Source organism: Drosophila sulfurigaster, chromosome 3 (assembly GCF_023558435.1).
Source record: "Drosophila sulfurigaster albostrigata strain 15112-1811.04 chromosome 3, ASM2355843v2, whole genome shotgun sequence".
NCBI lineage: Eukaryota > Metazoa > Arthropoda > Insecta > Diptera > Drosophilidae > Drosophila > Drosophila sulfurigaster.
This window is the reverse complement of record NC_084883.1, coordinates 22,723,348-22,745,599: the sequence shown is the minus strand read 5'-3', so window position 1 is coordinate 22,745,599 and position 22,252 is coordinate 22,723,348. Positions and strand designations below refer to the sequence as shown.

The 22,252-nt window shown below is 38.6% G+C and overlaps 1 protein-coding gene across 2 annotated transcripts in view; it reads left to right on the top strand.

Moving 5' to 3' along the window:
• Positions 1-515: 515 nt before the first annotated feature.
• The window catches only part of LOC133844118 (uncharacterized), a 29,760-nt gene continuing 8,023 nt past the window's right edge, over positions 516-22,252 (top strand). The window contains exons 1-4 of one of the 2 annotated variants that reach the window (XM_062277967.1): positions 516-657; positions 1,316-1,517; positions 11,537-11,716; positions 18,491-18,648. In XM_062277967.1, the coding sequence (XP_062133951.1) occupies positions 11,600-11,716; positions 18,491-18,648 (275 nt within the window). In that variant the 5' untranslated portion in view covers positions 516-657; positions 1,316-1,517; positions 11,537-11,599. Of the gene's footprint in view, positions 1,518-11,536; positions 11,717-18,490; positions 18,649-22,252 lie in introns of both variants that reach the window. The other variant, XM_062277966.1, reaches the window with a different exon arrangement.

Here is a 22,252-nt window from a genome sequence, read left to right as displayed (position 1 = left end):
GAAAGCTGTAGACACAAACACTATGCGAGTTGTATCTCTCTTCTCTCGGCGAGATTGATGATCGAAATATGCAAATTAGCGGCGCGTTCACCAAGAATTATTGCTTTTTGGTTAACAGCCTTTTGACCTGTCCAAGAATTTATTGCAGTTTTTTTTTCTTGATTTTTCTGCTTGTCACACAGGCATAAGAGTTAAGAGAGTGACCAAAGAGAATACCTTAAGCTCAGCTGTTTATTGGGCAAATGTAAAAGAGTTGCTTAGTTAAGCTTGGCTCGGTGCAAAAGCTTCGCTTTCAGCTTGGCACTCTGCAAGCTTCGACACGCTAAATGCTATTAAACCAAGTTAAAGCCATGAGCAAAAGTTTTTTTCGTGCACGAACACACGAAAAAAAACCCGAACAACGAACAGCGAACAACGAATCGAGCAACGGCCAACGTAACCGAACTTACGGTAAGGCCAACAACAAGCCAGCTGAAGCCAGATCCAAAGCGAGACCCAAGACCGTCTTGGCCGTCAACGGCCGTCGTCAGTCGAGTCGCGAAAGTCGTCGAGTGCGTTTGTTGCCAGTTGCTTTTGTTGCTGTCGGTGCGGCACAGTGAAAACACACACACACATACACCACATAGCACACAGTTGAAGCAAAGCAGAGCAAAAGTTGTGAGTAAGCTGTGGAGCCCATGGTGCCCTGGTGCTGTCGAGCAGTGGCTAAAAGCAAAACAAACAAATATCAAAGAAAGAAAGAAAAAACAACCTCCTCATCATTATTATTATTATCATCGTCATCGTCATCGTCATCATCATTTTTTTGTGCGCGCAGTCGTTATGCAATTTGAAGTGCGTCCAAAATAATATTGAAATAGCAAGCGAAAACCAAAACAAATAATAAGTAAAAAGTTTGTTAACGATCACGAAAAAAAATAAACCAAAACATCAACACACATTCTTTTTTCGGCTATAATTAATTAATGAAATTCACAAAATTTGTGCGACAGACACTTTGCATTAAAAACTACAACGAAAATTAATTGGTTGCTAGCAAATTCTGTGGCCAAATTTTGAAACGAAATATTTGAAAAATTATTAGAAACACGTTTGCAAATAAGATAACAAAAACACAGTCAAAGTGAAATTAATGCAACAACAAACAGCAAACACGCATAAATTGTCACGACAACAACAAAAAAAAAAACCGAAAACCAAAGTCGTAAAGTGAAAAGCGCACGCGACTTGGCAAAAAAGAAATTGAATTGAAAATCAATAAGAAAAATAATATAAAAAGTACATAAATAATAATTATAGAAAATCATTGTTACAGCATTAAAAGTGCATAAAAAGCATAGCAGCAGCAGCAGCAACAACAACAGCAGCTACGGTAGCAGCAACTGGCGTCTGCTACGTAATCATTGGGAAAATATCTGCAATTTTGCAACAATTTCGACATTGCAGCAGCAGCAACAACAACAACAACAACAGCAGCAGCAGCAGCGGCAACTGCAACAAAAGTAATTGAGCAAAAGGTGAGTAGCATGTCAGACACGCATGCAACAATAACGTGTAGCTGCATGCAACACAGCTGCAGCAGCAGCACCACCACCACCAACAACAACAGTCAGCCCTCGCCCTGTAAAACGTGGCGTATGCGTAACATTTAGCCAAATACCAAATGCATTCATATTCACACGCCCCACAGCAGTCGCTGTCTCTGAGTCTCTGAGTGTGCGTATTGTTGTGCACTTCCTGTTTTGTTGTTGTTTTGCTACATTTATTTCCAAGTCAAGCTTTGGTTTCGTTTTCATTTTCATTTAAATACAAAATAATATGAAGGCAGCAAGTGTACGACGGCGACGATACGATACAAGCCGGAGACGACGAGCTCAGCTCAAGGTTGTCATCATTGTTTTTGTTGTTGTTGATCGTTGTTGTTGTCGAAAAAGATCAGACTGAATATATATGTTGAAAACGAGCGATTTGCGTCTATTTTATGTATATTTATGAAGTTTAACATACCAAACTGGAAATGTTTTTAGGACTAATTAAAACTATTAGTGCAGAATTAACGATACAATGTCAAATTGTGACTTAGGCATCGCTCTAGTTAGGCACAGTTGTATTATGGCCCTGAAACACAACCAAAACGAAAAGCAAAACAACTGTTGGCAATGCTGACAAAACTGACTGATGAGTCGTCATCACGCCTCCGAAACAAATGCAGTTAATAAACTAAAAGACGTGCCTCAAAACAAAACAAAAAAAAGCAAATCGAAACAAAAAAAATGTAATGCAGTAGGTGTTGCGACAATTGTCGGGGAAGGAAGTCGCCGTGAGTTGCAGTTTGGCTTGGCTGCCTCTCGTCTCTCTCGTTTTCTCTCTCAGTTCTTGGTGGGAGTCAATTAGTGTGCAAAAATTTAAATGCAGCAACAACTGGCAACAGTTACAGACGCAGCCGCAGCATCAGGGCAGCAGGGATAGGGGCAGGGGCAGGGGCTGAGGCACCCAATTATGCAGCCATAAATGTAAACAATCGCGTAAAAGACCTTAAAGTGTTCAGGCAGAAGAAGACGAAGCTGCAGACAACCAGACGAACAGACAACTAGACAGACACTCAGCAAGACGTGTTGAAAATGCAGTAACCAAATATGCAAAGTTCAGTTGGTCTTGCTCAGCGCCTCCCTCCTTCGACTTGTGCTATTGCAAGAACCTCAAATGCACACACTACGACTTTAGACAATAACGTGGCAATTTAATGGGAAATGTCAGTCACAAGCGTACAGCAACAGCAACAGCAATAGTTGACTTCATTTTCTCAGAAGCAACAAAAGAAAAACTACAAAAACAACACTGCAACTTATGCATGAACAAATGAGTTTTCGTGCGCACAGACACAAAAAAAAGGTCGTGGCAAAGTTACAAACGCAATGACAGAACAACAACAACAGCAACAACAACAACTGCGGCAACAACAAAACAATGACGACAACGCGGCGTATGCGCAATACGCCAAAGCAAAGACAATCGACATATATATTTCATTGAATCCCAACTTGAACTGTGCCAAAGAGGCATGACTACAGAAATTCCCTTCACTCCACACTCCACAGTTAAAGATCTCTGCTATCTATTAATATTTTGTATCGACAACAAAAATATATTCAGATTTCTTGTCAATTGAAATGTCTTTCCAATGTATACACAGAACGGTGTCGCTCTTTTGTTTTCTTCTTCTGGCATTTCTTTCGTTGCTGTTTACAAATGCGTTGCGCATTTTTATGAGCTGCCAATTTGTTATCCATTCCATTGATTTGTTATATATGTGGCTATATACGTATGTGTGTGTGTATGTGTGTGGGTTCCCAAAGTACAATTTATGGCGTTTGTTCATTAGTGAAATTAGGAAATGGGTTAATCATATGCCTGGAACATGCTAATTTCTCCTCATAGCAGTCAAAAAGAATGCGTATTGTGTGGCTAAAAGTTCAATGATATCTCGGAAATGAGGCGCATTCATTTAGCCACTTGAACGTCAGCACGCAAGATATTAAAAGTTAATTAAATTGTTGATGCTTACATTACGCTCGTGTTCGCTGTTGTTATTATTGTTGTTAACGATTAGCCCGATAGTGTCGGTATTAGCTGATGGCCTTTAATGTCTTATCGCACAGCACAACACAACAACAGTCATAGACCCAACCTTAAACAGCCTCTGGCGTTGGTCGGTGTCTTTATTAAAACATTATTTCATTCATTTGGCATTGTTTTCTCGAATATAAATTGCATTTTAAGTGCACGCGTAGGCCACAAAAAAAAAGGTATTTGTAGCTGCTGCTGCTGTTGCTCGATTCAATCTGGTAGACAAAACGCTTGTTAAACAAAACACAGACAATATTATGATCTCTCTGTCGTGTTACTTCACATTTCCGCTCTTCATCAACATCAACAGCAGCATTCAGCAGCAGCTTCAGCAATGTGTAATAAATAAAAGCAACTTTCGTGGCTTTCGAGGGCCGTCGTCGCATTTGAAAAGTGAAAAGCAGCTGCTGGCTAGCTAGCAGCTAGCTGGTCTCTTGATTGCAGGCGTGTGATAAGCACCAGAAATCGCCAACCTAAACTTCAATTCAAAGTCTTAAATAGCCACTGCTTTCATTCAGTTTTACTTCATTTATTTAGCCAAAACTAATGATGCTCAGACAGACGGAGAAAGAGAGAGAAAGATGCCAACAAAAAAAGAAAGAAAGAAAGAAAATTCGTTTGATTTTCAAAATCACTCGCTCGTGGAAAATTTAGTGTACTTCGACGCTCTCATGTGTGTGTGCGAGTGAGTGTGTATTGTAGGTTTGCTTAAATTGCTATGGTTTACATTGCAATGGGTTGGCTGCACGCCACATCTCTACGAGACACCGACATGGATGCCACAGAGCAGACAGGCTCTCTAGCCAGTTGAAGCGTGCAGACCAAATGGAAACTGAAAACTGTTAACTTGAAACTGTAAACTGTAAACTGAGATTCAAACTGAAAACGAAAGCAGCCGCCAACTCGTGTTGTTGTTGCTGTTTTTTTGCAAGTAATTTCTGTGTTGTTCGCTTTGGTTTTTGCTTTGCTTTTCACTCCGCAAAACTAATAGTTGTTGTTTGGGTTTTTGGCCAGCCAAAAGTTGCACTCGTCTCTTTTGGACAGTGCAAGTTTCTTGTTATTGTTGTTGCTGTTGGTGCTATGGATAAAACGTAACGAATCTAAAATACGCGCCAAAAATGCGGAACACTATTCGAGGCATAATGAAAGTGTCAACTTGTTTGCTGCTGCTGCCAACGTTAGACAGCCCTGAACCAGTTTGATATCACCTGCAACATGATGTCTTCGACAGTCTAACTTCAGTTTCAGTTGAATGTAAATGCAGCTGCAATCAAAAGCAACTCAGCAACCAACCAACCAGTTAGAGCCCCTTCTCCCGGTGCAATACTTTTCATCTATCATATTGATTAATTGTAAGAGCGTTCGGCAATCGGCCTAAAAAGCATTAGTTGATGATGCAACCGAAATACTTAACTAATGAATGGCTCAACTGCTCAAAAAAATATTAACTTGGATTAGTCGATTAGTGTAGCAGAGAATTAGGTAGAAATTAAGTGTGTACGAATGTCATTTGCTGTTATGCTGCGAGTTCGTCACTTAAGTCATTCGATTTGTGGTGTCCACATTTGCATTTGGAAGCGTGTCAAGTAATTTGTAAATTTACATTTTTGAGAAGAAAAACATTGAAAACAGAAAACTGAAAACCAATATCAATCAAATCTACAGCGAAGTCAAATTTAAAAATTGAAATGTTAACTTTTTGGTTAGCTCTCGGATTTCTTGTCTTTAGTTTATTTGTGTTTGTCGCTTTTTTGTGTTGTGTTGCGCAAAGTCAAAACGCTGACAGTTACATGACTTTAAAATACATATGCGCGAGTGTATTGTTAAACCTTATGATTTAACAGAAACTCGTTCAATAATTGCGTGAATGATGGAACGATGAGCGCCAAACATAGTCAGAGATGTGCGTGTTGTGTGTTGTCTGTTGGGTCTGTGAAGATGGGAAATATGAGTGATCTTGCGAAATGCAATATGCATATACTTATGCATATTTATGTTTGTTGTTTAATGATATATGTGTGTATAGTATTATATATATACGCTCTTAATGTGTTTGTTCGATTCGGTTGTTGGTGTCGCTTACTGATGGCGATAATGATGCTTTCTACGCTTGGCGCGCTCAGGTGTTAAATCGCCAAAAAAAAAAACAAACACACAAAACTCTTTTAACAAAAATAAAGACAAGCAGCAAGCGGCAAGTTTCAAGTTCCGCAAGACATTGTTTTGGCCGCCGCCTTTTGAATTTTGCACTATTAGCTTCCTATTTGCACACGCGATATATCTATTTGCAAAACATATACTTAGATATATATATAAATATCTCCGTCTGTATACGATTTGCATAATGAAAACCTTAACCCCAACAATAGATGCGGCCAAGTAACTGAACCATGCCAATGCGGAGCACTTTCACGGCGTTGTTATGCAAATTAAAGCATTTGATTAGCCATAGCCACAGCTACAACAGGGTTGGAGTCGAGAGTCAGAGTCAGAGCCAAAAGTCGAGTACCTCTAAACAATACGCATTAAACCGATAAATATGTATTATGAATATCTTTTCCATTATGCGTATGTGTACCCACATAGATCTCCCTCTTCGCTCCCCTTTTGCGCCATGGCTTAAAAGTCAATGACTGCTTAATTTAATTTGGCAACAAATCAATGGCCACGCTCATCTCAATGGCTTGAACTTCTTCTCTCGCTCGGCTTGACCTCAGCGTGAATTTCGAGCAGACTGTAAAAACAATTTCGTTTTGGGATATTTTCTTTTGCGGCATAGCCAACACCAAAAAAAAAAAAACACTGAAAGAGGTTTGTTTATTTCTGGCCATAGCCAATCAATCAAATTCTTGCCAGAGCAAAACACAAATTCTTCTTCAAGCTTGTCACAAGCGCAAAAGAAGAAGTTGAAGTCGACGAAAGTATCAAATGTTGTGTGGCACGTTAAAGAAGCGCTTCATTAGCGCGACTTTCATGTCGGTTCTGGTTACATAATGAGCCCTAAGGCGAAAAAAACACGAAAAATAATGGAATTACTTTCTAACCTGATCTGACCTTAACATCATTGGGCTCGGCTACTTTTGGCAAATGATTTTGCGAAATTTTTGTTTAGGCTTTCGAACCTTAAACCTGTTGCAATATTGCGTGGTTGTCAACTGCCAAATGTGATGGATTTCAATGCAACAAACAACGCCCACACATCGTCGTGTTGTTAACTAGTCTTCACATGAAGGTGCCCACATCTTGACGAGTGTAAACAAATGAGCTACAACAGCTGCTGCGACGCTTCCAACTAGCCAAACATTGCCAAACACTCACACAGAGAGGAAGAAAGAGAGAGAGAGAGAAAGACAGGGGGAAACACACGTGCTGTCTGTTTACAGCTAAAATAGTAAATCTCGTGACGCATTCGCAGTGCATTTGAACTCTGCTTAAACAATGACAACGTTAGGTAAACGAACTGAAAACTATTTGCAGTTGGCAGTCGGCTGTCGACTCTCAACTCTCGACAACAGCAGCCGGCAAATGTTAAGTGAAAAAGTGGCCATCATAATGTGAGCGACGTCGCTGTTGCAGTCGCAGCCAATGACCGACACGTTGCAAGCAGTCAAAGTCATCATAAGCAACAACAACAACGGCCACGGCAACGACAACGTTGTTTGTCAATGCAGCATTAGAATTTTCATGCAGGCAGCCCACTTCACACCCATTTAAGTAAATTTACATGGCTGATAATTAATATGCAAGCGCTGTCTGGGCTATGACTACGATTCTACATACATACATATCTGACGGTTTGTCATCATCAAAATTCTTTATTGATTTTCCGTCCCCCACGTAAAACAACTGAAAATACTCGTGCTCATTGTTAATGACGTCGTTGACGCTGTCGTTGTCGTTGACTTTCATTCATAAAACGCGGCAAGTTATCGTTGCTAGTTAATATGCAGCAAGTACGCTTATAATTTATAATTAATGCATATATTCCTTTGCTAGACTGGCAACCCAAAGAAAGTTCTATTCGAAAGTCAGAGAGCCGCCCGCCAATCGAAAGACTTGTACGCAGACAACAAACTCGTATCGCGCATGCACATCAATTTTCCATTCGTTTTGCTTGTTGTTGAAGATTTTTCACAGTTGTCCAAAATCGAATTGCGAACGCAACACGAAATAGTTTACTTTCTATTTCTTCGGTGCTCATCAATTTCATGATGCAAAAGATATTTCATCAACGGCGAAAGCATTTTTATTGCTTGCAGCTTCAAAAAACTGTCAATGATAGCGGCAGATGTAGCTGCTTTGATGTTAATGAACTCGTCGAATATATTGCGGAAAAAATGTATATTAATAATTGAATAATCTATTCACTTAAGTCGCTTAATGTCTTTATTAATGTACGAGTATGTGGAAGCATTACGCTTTAAAATAATTTCAAAACTCGCATTTAATTGTGAAAGTTCATCGCCGCAGCAGTTAGCATTCAAATTGAGTTGTAGTTGGCTATTTGGCCATAAAGCACTAACTGGCACTTATAAATTCCAGTATCTTATGTCAAAGTCTGATTAATTGGCATTATTTTAATAACACTAAATTTGCCAACAGATCTCAAAGACAAAGGTTATTTACTGCGATTTTTTGTGAAAGTCTTTGTGATTTTTGTGCGTGCAAAACAAAAAGAAAAAAAAGCGAGAAAACAATTTGAAAGTGAATGCGAGTTTAGCGATGACATTGGCAAATGCATGGCTTAATGTTCACAATTTTAATTCCTGCAGTCAACAGTGAAATATAACAGTAAAAGTGCTTGAAGCTATGCAGACAAATCAGCAAAATCAACACACACACAGCAGAAACGATGCCACCGTTGATGACTTCATTTCACGATGCCATCAAGTGGCCATCAACATCTCAACACTCTCCAGCAGTCCAACGGCTGTTTCAACAACAACAAAGCCAACGACAAAGAACCTGCGCTGAGAGAACCCATTAGCAAAGACAGTGTGCATAGTTGTTGCTGCTGTTGATGCTGTTGCGGCCGTTGCAGTTTCCCTTTAGCTGTACTTTTGACAGATTCCATACCTTCCATCCGCTATGAGTCTGCAGGATCTGTGTGTGTGGAGCACCACTTGACACCACTTCAGCATCAGCATCGCAGCAGAGGTGCAGTTATCGGCTGCAGACATCTGAGCTCGTCCCCATTCAGTGTGTCATATAAAGTTTTTTGATATGTCAGCATTTCGTTGTCAAAGAAATCTTCCAAGAACAAGTTGCAATATAAGCATTTTTAATTTCGCGTGTTCCATAAACAATGTGCATTAAAATGCACCAAAATTGCCAGGTAATTTAATTGCGACAGCCACAGGCTGCGATAATCAAATGTTCTTAAATGGCAAGACTTGGGTATAGATAAAAATCAAGGTAAACTTTATGACAAGTCGTTTCTTATATACTCTACACCGTTTAATACACATAATATTGCAAGAATTATTTCAGCGAAGTTAAAACATAAATATATCCTGTCGATAAGAGTCATTAAACTCTATGTTAAACATTTACCTTACAACTAATATCGATTAAGAACGATGTGCTCTCACTTTTTCAAACATTTACTTTGCTTTAAAAATGTTATCGAAAATTATTGGAAGCTGTCAAAAAATTCTCTTAGCAATGTTATTGGTAAATATCGAAAAACTCTCATTGGAAGCTGTCTAACTTTGAACTTAGAACTTCACGTCGTTTTTGTCGCATTCCCAATGTGTTGAGAGAACTATGCTAGCCACATTTTAGGGTATGGTAATATATGCATCTATGCTATAACCAATTGCTCATATCATTGGCAAGCTGTACACGTAATTGCTCGTCGAGTCAAACTAGAACACGTCTGCCTGGAGAGCTTGTTCGCTGTGTACGTGTCATGTCAGAACAGGCGAACGGGAGTAGACATGGTGTTCTATATAGTAGTTGAAGTACGAGTACGAACAAGTCGTAAGTAGGTAGCTCATGTGTCGGATGCATAAATAACAATAGAGCTGGGACGGACATCATCTGGGAGTACAGCATAAAATACAACAAACCGTGCAACACAATGGCAAAATCAGCCAAAATCGAAAGGTGCAAAAAATGCAGCACTTAATGCAGCTCAATAAACAAGCAGAAAACTGGCGACAAGAGACACACAAACACTTACACAGAGACACAGACATGAATACAAGCTGAGATTCAGATACAGATGCAGATGCAGATGGAGATGGAGACAACGAATGGTGCAAAGAAAAAATTGTCAGACATTCGTACAATTTAACGGCTTTTGTTGCATAAATCCAACAGGCAACATTTGTTATGCGATTGCAATCTATCGCACAAAATGGCGTCGATTGTTGACAATACGAATCGAGTAGGTACACGAGTACGTTCCAAACGGAAAATGGAAAATGTTAAAATGGCGTTGGATGTCAAATTGCGCAAAGGGTGTCAAAGATTTATGGGTAGCATCCCAAAGTTTTGAGGCCGTCAATCAGTCAATCAGGCACTCAGTCACTCAGCCATTTCGGCAAAAGAAAGCTGACAGACAATTATAGACTCTAATAATAATAATAATGATAATAACAACACAACAAAGCGTGTAAATATGACAACAGGTTAGCGAACCTCATACATTTGCATATACTCAGAGGGAGAGAAAGAAAAGAAACAAAGAGAGTGTAATAGAGAGAGTAGCCAAAGAGAGAGAGAGAGAGCAATAGAGATTGCCGCTACACGCGTCAGAGATTCAGCGAGAGACCAGCCCCAAGAGGTGTTTATTATGCAATGAACGTTTTTTTCATCAACTTGACAAACTGAGCCATGAAAAAACAAACGACTTGGCTGGCGTTTGCTTTGTTTTATCTTCTTGCTTTGCTTTGTTATTTTCCCTTTGTCAGCTCCTTAGGCCTACAGGTGCTTTTCAAGTTTTCAGTTTCCATATGTCTGCGATGTGCTCTTTCGGTTTCAGTATCTCAGTATCGTGATATCTGTATCTTCAGTGCGTATCCAGACAAAACGACAAGTAATTCAATAAAAATTGCATGTTTTACATAAATTCTGTGGCTGGTCATAAATATGCCACACTCACATAGTGCACACTGATCCAACAGCATGCGAAAATGCCATAAAAAAATAATCATATATAACAAGAAGTTATAATGAAATAGATTTATGCCAATTATCATGTTAACCTCCGCATATAGTTAAGCACAATTTGTGGCTTTAATATTCGCAGCTAACATGTTAGAATTAAATTAAATAATAAAGATAAATAACATTTTAAGTGGATGCTCTTTTGCATATTTGAATAAAATTAATATATCTATGTAGTTTCATTTGCTTATGCAAAAGACTAATAGAATTATAATGTATTAAATAACAAGTTGGAGTCGGAAATATATTTCGATAAATTATTTTGCAGTCTGCAACAAGTGTAGCTCTTGGGCGGAATGCATTTTACCAGCTGTAGGCGCATCAACCGTTGAGTTTTAGGCTTTTTTTATTGGGTAACCGCAAAGTTTACACAGCTGAGGCCGCCTGTGGATGACTTGTAAAAAGGAAGTCAGGTCATAAACAATACTTGTTGTTATTGTGCTTGGGTGCGTTGAACCTTCGCGTTTTCTTTTTTTTTTTGGGTTCTGTTTGGTTTGCAATTTGACGCTTGCACAGTTTGAGACCTGTCAGCATAAAGGTCTTCACTCTTCAGTCATCAAACATAAAGAATTTTTGACGTACATATGTAGAATGTACAGTTAGATGGTTAAATACTTGCCAAAAAAGTTCTGTATCTTCCAAAACAGGCGGCGCACATAAAAGCTAAATACATACAATATACGAATGATTGTATTCCCAAACAGTTTATGACTTACTCGTATCTTTTTTTTCGCAGACTCTCCCATACCCATTACCCGGAGCACACACATCCACACTTGGACCGGCGACTCACAACAAAATGGTATCGCGAAGAAAAATATTATCACGTTCACGCGATGATCTAAACCTGGATCAGACATTCACTCAGCAGGAGGAGGAGGAAGATGTTTGGTATCAGAAAGACAAACTTTATAAGGTAAGTCACAAATTAAAGAAGATGATTATTATCTGGCCATAAGATTAAATGCAACTCATTAGCATACAAACTCATAGTCTAAGGCATTCTCAATGGTGTGTGTCAACGTGCAATTAGAAGCTACCGGAATGATACAAAGAAACAAACAAAAAGTCAAGTCAGATGGAGGCCATAGCACGACGACCACGATTCGAACAAGCTGACAGCGCAAAAGACTTTTGACTTCCGCTTTGCCACAGTTGGTTTTGCTATGATTTGTGGCCATTTTCCTCAATGGTTTATTCTCGACACGTGCAGCGGCCACATTGAGGTCAGCGTCAGCATAAAACGCACTAAACCGCAGCCACAATATGTATTTTGTTGTTGTTGTTGTTGTTTTGGCTAGTACAGAGAGTAGTTGTTGTTGTATTGACCAATTGCATTAATTACCGTTAGGCCATCGGATTGCGTTGTGCATTTTTAATTTGCCTATGGCCATTTGGCAGTTGCTGCAACAAAAACACCTAGCGACGAAAAACAAAAAAACAACAACAAAAAAATGAAGACGCTGAGCAACAACAACATTCATAAAATACAAACGTAACCCTAATGTACAAGCCCAGCACGAGCTTAACTTTATATGAGTGAACGTGACGTGTCTCTGTCTATGTTTACGAATCTCTGTTTGTTTGTGTGTGTGGGCATTTCATTGATTTTAGCATTTAGGCAACAAAATACTCGCAGACAACAAAAGCAACGTTAATATTGTTTTCATAGCTCGCATCACATTTTATTCACGTTCATGCATTCCAAATCATGATATCGTTCATCATACGACAAAAGTAGTTATTGAAGTCCAAATTTACTGCAATAAATCAATCGATTTCTGTAAAGCTATTGAATTGACTTCAATTTCGCTTTGAACCTAATTTTCCAGTATTTATTATCTCCATAAATCTATTTAACGAATTCGGGTATGCCTACAGTTTGCTTAATATTTTTTATTATTTGTTAATTCTATAAATTTTTGAAAGATTTCTATATTAACTGCAAAATTCTTATAACAGAATTTTTATCGAAATATTAACCAATTTTTGTAATGCATTTGAGCTGAATTCGATTCTGGTTATGCTTTTAGTTTGATTAATATTTTTCGATTTAATCTATTTAACGAATTTTATCTTAACTGTAAAACCGGTATATTACATATTGTATATCTGCCATTCCACAGAAATTAATTATTCAAATTATATCCATACATTTTTGTAATGCTTTTGCATTGAATTCAATTTCTCCTATGCTGTCAGTTTGAACATTATTTTTCAGTATTTATTAACTCCATAAATCTATTGAACGATTTATATAATAACTATTTAAAACAGTTATTTTAATTCTGCTTTTAACGATGCTATGCTATAGCAAACAGCATTTTTATTTTATTTTGAAATTTTCCTTTTTTTTAATTTAGCCTCATAATAATGAACTCATAAATTATTCACAAACTCAAGCACCGTGTAAACGTAGCAGTTGTCAGTAGCTATTCAGCTTTATATTTTTTTGGCAAATGCCGTTGCGGCCCACACACTCTCGCATACACTCAAACAAACTACCATTGTTGTCATAAATAAATATTATGAGCATTATTTAACTAGGTTAACTGCAGCCAGTGAACAGCTAAAACCAATCAAAACCGAAAACTGAGCCGCCCCACAGTCTGATCAAATAGATTTGCATAAATTGTGAATACGGTTAGCAAACAGCAGCCTCACCCAAAAAAAAAAGAGTGTGTCGCAAAAAAGTGAAAAGTTTGGCGACACTTTTCTTCGCATGCGAGTGAACGACAAACCTTTTTTGGCTTGGAAAATGTGGCCGCCCACGCGTTTTGCGTTTTGGGTTTTCAAGCGCCGCAACCGTTGTGCAATTGGCGTGAGCGTCTATATAATTCCATTTAGCATTACAAAGGCGTCTAATTTTTCCCATGAAGTACTATAAACCACAAACAACAACAGACAAAAACTGAGCATAGAAACAAATTATGGCAGTATTTTCCTATTGTCGTTGCTCAGCTTTTGGGGACCCTTTGAATTGCTCTGACTAACGTTTTTTTGTGTTTTTTTCTTTTGGCTGCCAGGCATTTATTGAGCAATCTTTGTTGTTGTTGTCGTTGCTGTTATTGGGTCTGTACTATTTTCAATATTGTTTACAAATTTATTAGCTGGGAACAATGCCAACAACAAGGCGAGCACAAAACACAAAAGACTTCACTTGCAATTGAACACATGCAACGACAACATAGGAACAAAAGACTCAGGCAACGAACTCGTTTCGGGCAGAACGTTCAGCTGAGAGTGAGGCAGAGGCAGAGGCAGAGACTGCACACGACTGCAGCTGCAGCTGCTTCTTCTAACCACTTTTCCAAACATACGAAAGTAGCATGAAAATGAAAGTTTTTACGTACTTTTCGGCAAAGCTGACAAGTTTTCGCTTCGCTTCGCCTCGCATCGCCTCGCCTGCTTGCTGTTGTTGTTACTGTTGTTGTTTATGCTGTTTTTCCACTTCCACTTCCATGCGCATGTTTGGCCACTCGTTCACCTGGTTTCGGTTTCGTTTTTTCGCTGGCACACGTTCCCCAGAGTTGTACAACAGGATTGTTCGCCATGAAAACGCGTTGGCGCAAGCAGGAAAAACCGCACTCACACACACATACACACACACACATGCGCTTACACACATGTCACTTGGCGCGTAATTTAACTATTAAACGCAAAGTTGAAAAATTCGCCGCCACATTTTGAAAACCTTATAAAAGAGTCTTTCTTACTAACAAACAAGACTGACAGATTTTCTTATAAAACCGCTGCCTGGATTGAATTTCCTGCTCGAGTGAAAACTTATTGATTGATTTGCATTTGGTGGCGCTGACGGAAGATACCGCCAGCTATTATTATATGGTATGTCAGCTCCTAACCTGGCGAGACAAAACTATGCATGAAATTAGCATAAATTTGTGTGTGCGGATTTCAAAAACAGAAAAATGCCAAAAAACTTGACTTGGCAAAAACAATATTTATTTTGCCATCATCGATTGGGGGAAGATATTTCTTTCGGGGAAATGGGGTCAAACATTTCAGACATTTCAAGTTTTGAGCCCGCGGCGGTCAATCAATTGAAAATAAACATATCAATGAACTTTTTTTGCCATCAGCGAGCAGATTGAACATTGCAATTTCTTTTCTGCTGCTGCTGCTGCAACCTGTCACAAAACAAATTTATCAAGTCCATAATAATTTGAAATAATGATTATATCTATTACAACAAAGACTGCCGCTTGTGCTTGTGCTTGTACTGGCGCGCTTGATCACCGGCAAATTCATTTTATTAAATGTCAACTCAGAGCGCTAGGTGCATCTGTTGCCATCCTCAGCGACGGCTTCGTTCGCCTCGCTGCTGTGCCAAAATCGTGACTACAAAAGTTCAACAGCATTTTACACAAAAAGTGCAAACTTAATAAACAACAACAAAAGTAACAACAACGAGCAGATCGAACAAAAACCAAAAAAAGATTCTCAAGAGTGCCTGAAACATCGACCTGAGCCAAACTTCCGTGGTGTTTGCACTTGTGCACGTGTTTTCTGCTACTTGTGTCGCTTCTTTTTTGACTGCTGTTATTATTGTTGCTTTTGCTTTTTCTGTTGATGTTGCTTTTGTTCGGTGTCAATTATAGAACTTATTGAACCCATTAATGGCGCTGTGGCAGACAGCTTCTTTAATTACACCTTTAATGACATTTGTGCGCTTCGCAGAAAAACAGAAATAACTTGAAGCTTGCAACATACGGGGCGTGACAGAACACAATAATATTATTTCATACACGTCTGACACAGTCTCAAATTATGGGGGGAAAAAACCCAAAAATGACAGATACTGTTGCTATGCCATTTTGTGGTTTTGTTCAACTTTGCAAATTGCATTTTGAAAGGGTATTTAAAATTATTTATAGAAATTTAGAAGAATTGCAAACTTGAAAAGTTAGCAAGTCAACAAAAAGCAAAAATTAAAAAACATTAAATACTTTCGACTTCGATTATGACTGTGTATATAATCATTATCATCATTGTTTGTTTTATGACTCTGTTGTCAGGTTTCATTATTTATTTTTTTGTTTTGCTTACGGTCTCTATATATGGTAGTTCGGACACCTTTGGCAGCATTCTTACTATTTCGCTCGATAATCGATTTACGTCAGAGTCTCAAAAAAAATTTGGTATACAGTATACAGTATTTTTTGCTTAATTTCATGCTGTAGATATTCGGTAATAATTTGCATAATAAATGTGTGCTTAAAAAACCAGTTCAGTTGCTTTTCAAGAATCGATTGGCATTTTGGTTAACACACAACCCAACAACGCTTATGAAATGTATTTTCAAAGCTGTGCTAATTTTCATGCACAAATAAAATATTACGTATACGTAGCAAGCACACGCGCCATTGGTTCGCAGCGTGCCCAAGCCCCAGACTAAACTAAGCTAATTAAAAGCAGCAACACAGCAACACATACAGAGAACTGCAGTCAGTGAAGAAACTAAGTAACTAACTAACCGCATTAGCTTGCCATGATGAACTTCGACATTTTGAGGTCGAGTCATATAACGTTTTGTGTTGTTTTGTTTTGTTTTTGGGCTGAAGCAGAAGATGACGGCCTAGAAATAGTATAAACTACAACATCAGTTAACTTGTAACTTGTTTGGCCATACGACAACACTTGAGCCTACAAGATTCTTCTTTCATGACAGCCAAAAAAAGCTGAAAAAAATATAAATAAAAATGAAAACCTGTACAACAAAAGTGAATCTGCCCAGACCAGACAGACGGCTAGAGCCAAGCCAAGAATTCTGAAAGACTTTGAAGTGAAATCAAAAGTGCTGAATACTCGCACAACCAGCAGCTAAAATTAAAGCTAAAGTGCGCACCGCACACACACACACAAAAACTCAGACAAACGAACCTTATACATATGTATGTATTTATAAAAAATAAAGCCAAAAAGCATACGAAAAGGTTAACAAGTTTTACTACATGATTTATTTGCATTTTTAATGTTCGGGCCTGTTCATGAAGTGGCAGCAGCTTCAGTCTCAGCCTCTGCCTCAGCCTCACTCGCAGCCAGACAAGTTTACCACTCGATTTGCTGTCTGTGGCCCACTGTATGTAGAACTAAACCAAAAGAGAGACGTTAGATATATATTTGCTTACCTGGTTTTCCATATTTTTTCATTATTATAAAGGCAGCGCTTCAATTTGTACGCTGAACTTTGCCCAAAAAAATAATACTACAAACAACTACGAACTCAAATAAATAACAACTGTGGGCATGTTGGTTACTGGGCTAATGGCTTTGCTTACGACCCTGTTCTTTGTTCAAGTTAATTGAACTCTTTTTTTTTTTTGTGTTGTGTGCCTTAACGTTCTCTCTGAACTGAACGAACATATGATAATATGGCGCCATTAAATTGCCAGCTGTGTGGCATATAAAGCCTTGATAATACGAGAGAGCAGTACAACAAGTACGATACGAATACACAAAACAAATTCAAATAAAAGTCAAGAACCCGTTCTATACACACATTCGTGCCATCAGTTAGAGGTTACCTGCCAAATATGCAGATTTTTATATGAACCAGTTACATGTGCGGTTTGTCCTTGAATAAAATCACAATTGATAAGTAATTATTATAAGAGATAAAAATTGTAGAAGCTGTTTAAGAAATACTTTTGTGTGGAAAGAAACATTTACTTAGCGGGTATCTCACTGATGAGCACACTCGAAAGTAGCTTATTTACTGACTGTTTATTTTAGTACATTTTGAGCTATCCATTTTATATATAAATTATAAATTATTTTTATATAATTTTATATTTAACTTTTTTTATTTACTCTTAAAATGTTGAATACTTGTCGAGTTACCCATTTGATAGAAAACTATATCAAAATATAAAAATATGCGCTGTGCACTTAAGCATGACGCAAGCGCAAGTTGCATTTTCATTTCTTAGTGCAATCGAAAGCCTTGCAGCACTTTAAATATCTGTGCACACACACACACAGACACAGGCAGGCGCACATAAATAAGTAGAGATATAAAATAGCAACAATAAAAGCAGTAAACGCCGTTGTCTATAATTTTATATGTCTTACTGCAACACGATTCGCTATCGCGCTTCGTGCCAGCATTTGCTCCGATTTGATTTTAACTTTTATTTAACAACAACAAAAACAACAACGACAACTACATCAGCAGCAGCGGCAGCAGCAGCAACAACAACAACTTGTAATGGCAGCCAGCAGCAACACAAAACACAAAAGAAGAGAAAAAAAAAATATATAAATAGTAAAAGTAAAGTGAGTGAAAAACAACAAGAAAAATAAAAGCACTAACGCAAGCGCCCAACAAGGCCGTTCACTTTGGCTGGCAAAAAGTACACACACACACACACACACACACACATAGAGAAGAGACACACACACAGACGTACATGTAGCTAGTAACCATTAGATACAATCACAGACATATATAGAGACTTTGATGGAAAGTGAAAATTGCTGGCATTAGTTGCATTTGCAGTTGAAGTTGGAGTTGGAAGTTTTTTTTTTTGGTTTCTTTTGTTTGGCAGCGGCAGCAGCAAGTTGCTCGCTTAAGTCTTTTGTGTATTGCCAAAGCAAAGTTGTTGCCATTTTCACGCCATTTTCTCACTCTTTCTCTCTCTCTCTCTGTCTGTCTCTGCCTTTTTTGCAGGAACACATACAGGAAGTGCTGGACAAATGGACGCAAATCGACGACGAGATCTGGGCCAAAGTAATTGTGTTCGAACGCAATCGCCGTGTGGCCAAAGCGTACGCACGTGCTCCGGTGCTGACCATCAATGGCTCTGATGATGGCTTCGATGGCATGCGGTAAGTACCCAGCAGCATATGCAAATAATTAAGCCTTGTTTGTTTATAATTGCTGCCTGCATTGAGCAAAGTAAATAAACAAAGTATTCAAAACAAATATACAAATCTACAAGAGGCTAAATATTTATAGAAAGAAAAAAAAAAACGCGTAAATGATGCCTTTGAACTTTTGCGCAAATCGGTTTGCCGTGAATGCCCTTGACCCACTGGCAACGAAAAAAAAAAAAAAAATCAGCAACAGGAGATGCGAATGGAGTGTTTTTTCTGTTTTTGTTTTTGCTCTTGTCGTATTGTAATAATAAATTACTAAATTACACCTGATGTGCTCCCAAATGGCCGATGAATGAATGAATGAATAAAACTGAACGTTGGCAGACTCTGACTCTCTGTCAGAGATGCCTTGGTCCAACGCCCATCAAATTGATGGCTTTTGGTATTACGATTTAATTGCCAAGCTGAACTTGTAATGCCAAGCAGCGGTACGTAATAGGAAAAAAGAACCTTCGGCACCGTATGCGAATGCAAATTACGACATTTGTGACCTCACTGCGGCAATTTGTATCATGAGAAAAATGCCCAAAAAAATAGCAATACCAGCAATAGCAAGAACAAGTGAAAATGTTTTAATAATTGCGCGTATTTCTATAAAATGAGCGATTTCCGTTGCGGGCCAATTTAAGTTGTTTTCCAAGAATTCTAGTTTTTCGGTTGTTTTCTGTTTTTTTGGCGGTCTCCTCTACCAACAAAGATAACTATGCTAAGCTTGGCTTTGATTGTGGTTGCGGTTGTGGTTGCAGTTTTTGGGGCCAGCGCACTGCAGTTTATGGCTAATTAACATATTCCGTCTCAAAATGATTTCGCAGTTGCGTGCCAGAAATTGCAAATGCCAAACGCTTTTGGCTCAATTGCTGTGGCAATTTCGCTTTTTTGAACCGCCTGAAAGCAGCCCACACATTGCTCGTATAGCAGCAGCAGCAGCAGCAGCCACTTGGCTTGGTGTCGAGTGTTTTGGGGCCGTACTCGAAGCTAAATGTCAAGAAGTCTGCGCATAATATGAGATGAGTGGAGAGAAGAGAAGAGGAGAGGAGAGTCTCTTTTGTACTTAGGAGTATGGTGATGACCACTACAATGACCAGATCGAATGCATAATGTATTATGTATTAGTCCATAAATGTGCTGATTAAAACGCACACCACCACCACCAACCGTCATCATCGATCCGAACGTTAAAGCTCAATTCGTAATCTGGTTAACAGCAGCAGCAGCAGCAGCAGCAGTTGATGCCCAAAAAGGGCAACGTTTGCATTGTTATACGACGACGACGACGATGGCGGCATCGTTTGTTGCCTTTGCAAAATGAAGATGCTGCCAGTAAAATGTCAACGGAGAAAAAACTGAACAACTAGCTTCAATGGATGCTGCTTATGTTCGATATTATTATAGGCGATAAACAAAAAAAAAATTCAAGAAAAAAGCGAATCAAATGAAATTGAAAATAATAACGAAAGTCATTCGATTCATTCGTGACGAGGTCATCGCAGATTACCAATGCAAATTGCAGTTCGACTACGTTTTCAACTCCTGGTCTAACTTCAGCTCCTCTCTTCCTGCTTTCGGCTAACAACGAAACGTTGTTTGGTTGTCAATGTGGCTACCTGTTTATGTCAATTGCGAGGTTAAATATGCATTTTGTCCCGCGGCCGCGGACAAAACTGATTTTGCGAGTTGAGAGTGTCAAGTTAATCAATTGGCATGCCGCTGACATCAAACAAACGGCAATTGCCTCGCGTGTGTGGCCTCTTGTTGTCGTTCCCTGCCTACCCCTCCACCCCTTCTTACTTCTTAGGTGTAACAATTCTGCTTGTTTTTGTAATTAGCCACAATTGCTGCTGAAGCTACTACTGCCACGGCTTCCGTCAGTCCTCGTTAACTTATATTTCCCTTTGCCATCTTCAAATTAAAAATAGCCATTGCTGCATTTGACTGCGACTTTGCTATGGGATGCGGCTATCATATGCATAGAACATTTTATTCCACACGCAACGTTTTTAGCTGGAAATCTGGCAAAATGCAAATGAATCGACAGCGCAATAACAACAGTCAGAGTATTGCGAACTTCTTGTTGGCTTTGACAATGCATTGAAATCATTTAAGATATTTCACTATACTTGATTTCAAATGTTAAATGCAAATACAAATTTATAGAAAGTAATTTCAATGTTTGTAAAGTTTTTTGACAGCATATTGAATATAGTAATTAACTTATTAAGATTTCATATTTCTTTGCAGTTGATTAAATTTCAAAAATATAAATACAAATTTAGAGAAAGTTGAATTTAATTGCATTTGTGCAACCAGTTTGACACGTTAGTTTCGGTTAGAAATATTCTTCTTTGCACTGATTATTCCTCTGCGCATTGAAATACATAAAATATTTAATTGATTTAAACATTTCCAAATGTTATTTCACTTTTATAAATTTCATACTTCATTGCAGTTGTTCAGAAATATTAATACAAACTTTAGAGAAAGTTCAATTTAATTGCGTTTTGCAACCAGTTTGACACGTTAGCTTTGGTTAGAATTTCACTTAATGTTTGCCAACTTCTTATGCAGACCAATTACCATAATAATTTAAATACTTTTAGTGCTCCACTCACTTTTCAGTTGCACGTTTGCAAACTCGTTTCAGCGAACGTGTTTATTTTATGCTCAGCTCTTAAATTGTTTTTTTTTTATGCACATTTATTTTGCTGTCTTATGCGCATTAAATTAAGGGTAACTCAAGTTCGGTGTGTGTTAATTGAAAAGTGCAGCGCGGTTGCATGCTGCGGTTTGGCAATTTATCTAGCTTGAAGCTATAGCTATAGATGTTGCATGTAAATTAATTAATTAGACTGTTGTGTGTTGGCGTCGCGTTAAGTGACACGCAGCAGATGCAAAGGACCACACGGCAGCAACACTCACAACTGCAACAGCAACAGCAACGCCAGCAACTGCAGCACAACAAGCGCATTTAATTAATGGCAAACCCTAAACACTCATGGCCAGACCACTTACATGTCTGCCATTATCTTGGGCAACAATTGAAATGGCGCCAATATAAATTTTGTTGCTTATGACAGTTTGTGCCACTATCCTGAGTTGTTGTTGTTGTTGTTGCTGTTGGTGTTGCTATTGCGTGGGCGTTGCCAATCAAATTTGCATGTCGCTGGCAACAGTTGAAATCAAATCATAATAGCCGGCGGCGATATCGCAGGCGCAGCGTGATATAAACAGAGCACTGACAAACCATTTGATTGCAACATTTCATTTCGTGCGGATAAAAAGTGAGGCACAAAAAAAGGCGCGACCCGCGGCTAGCCAAGGCCATGCTTTAATTTACAGCACACAAAAGACAGTTTTCGATTGGGAACTGGGGGGACTGGCAGACTGATTGCGAAACAAGCCATTTGCTGCCTGGCTGCTGTTTAGCGTGCCACCAGTTATTTTTGTTTTTTTGTTTTTTGCAAGCCAAGAACAAAGACAGAGTTTGGCCTTGGCAGAGTTTTTAGGTGCGACCAGAAGTTGTCTGCAATTAATTTATCTAATTGGAGCATAGAAT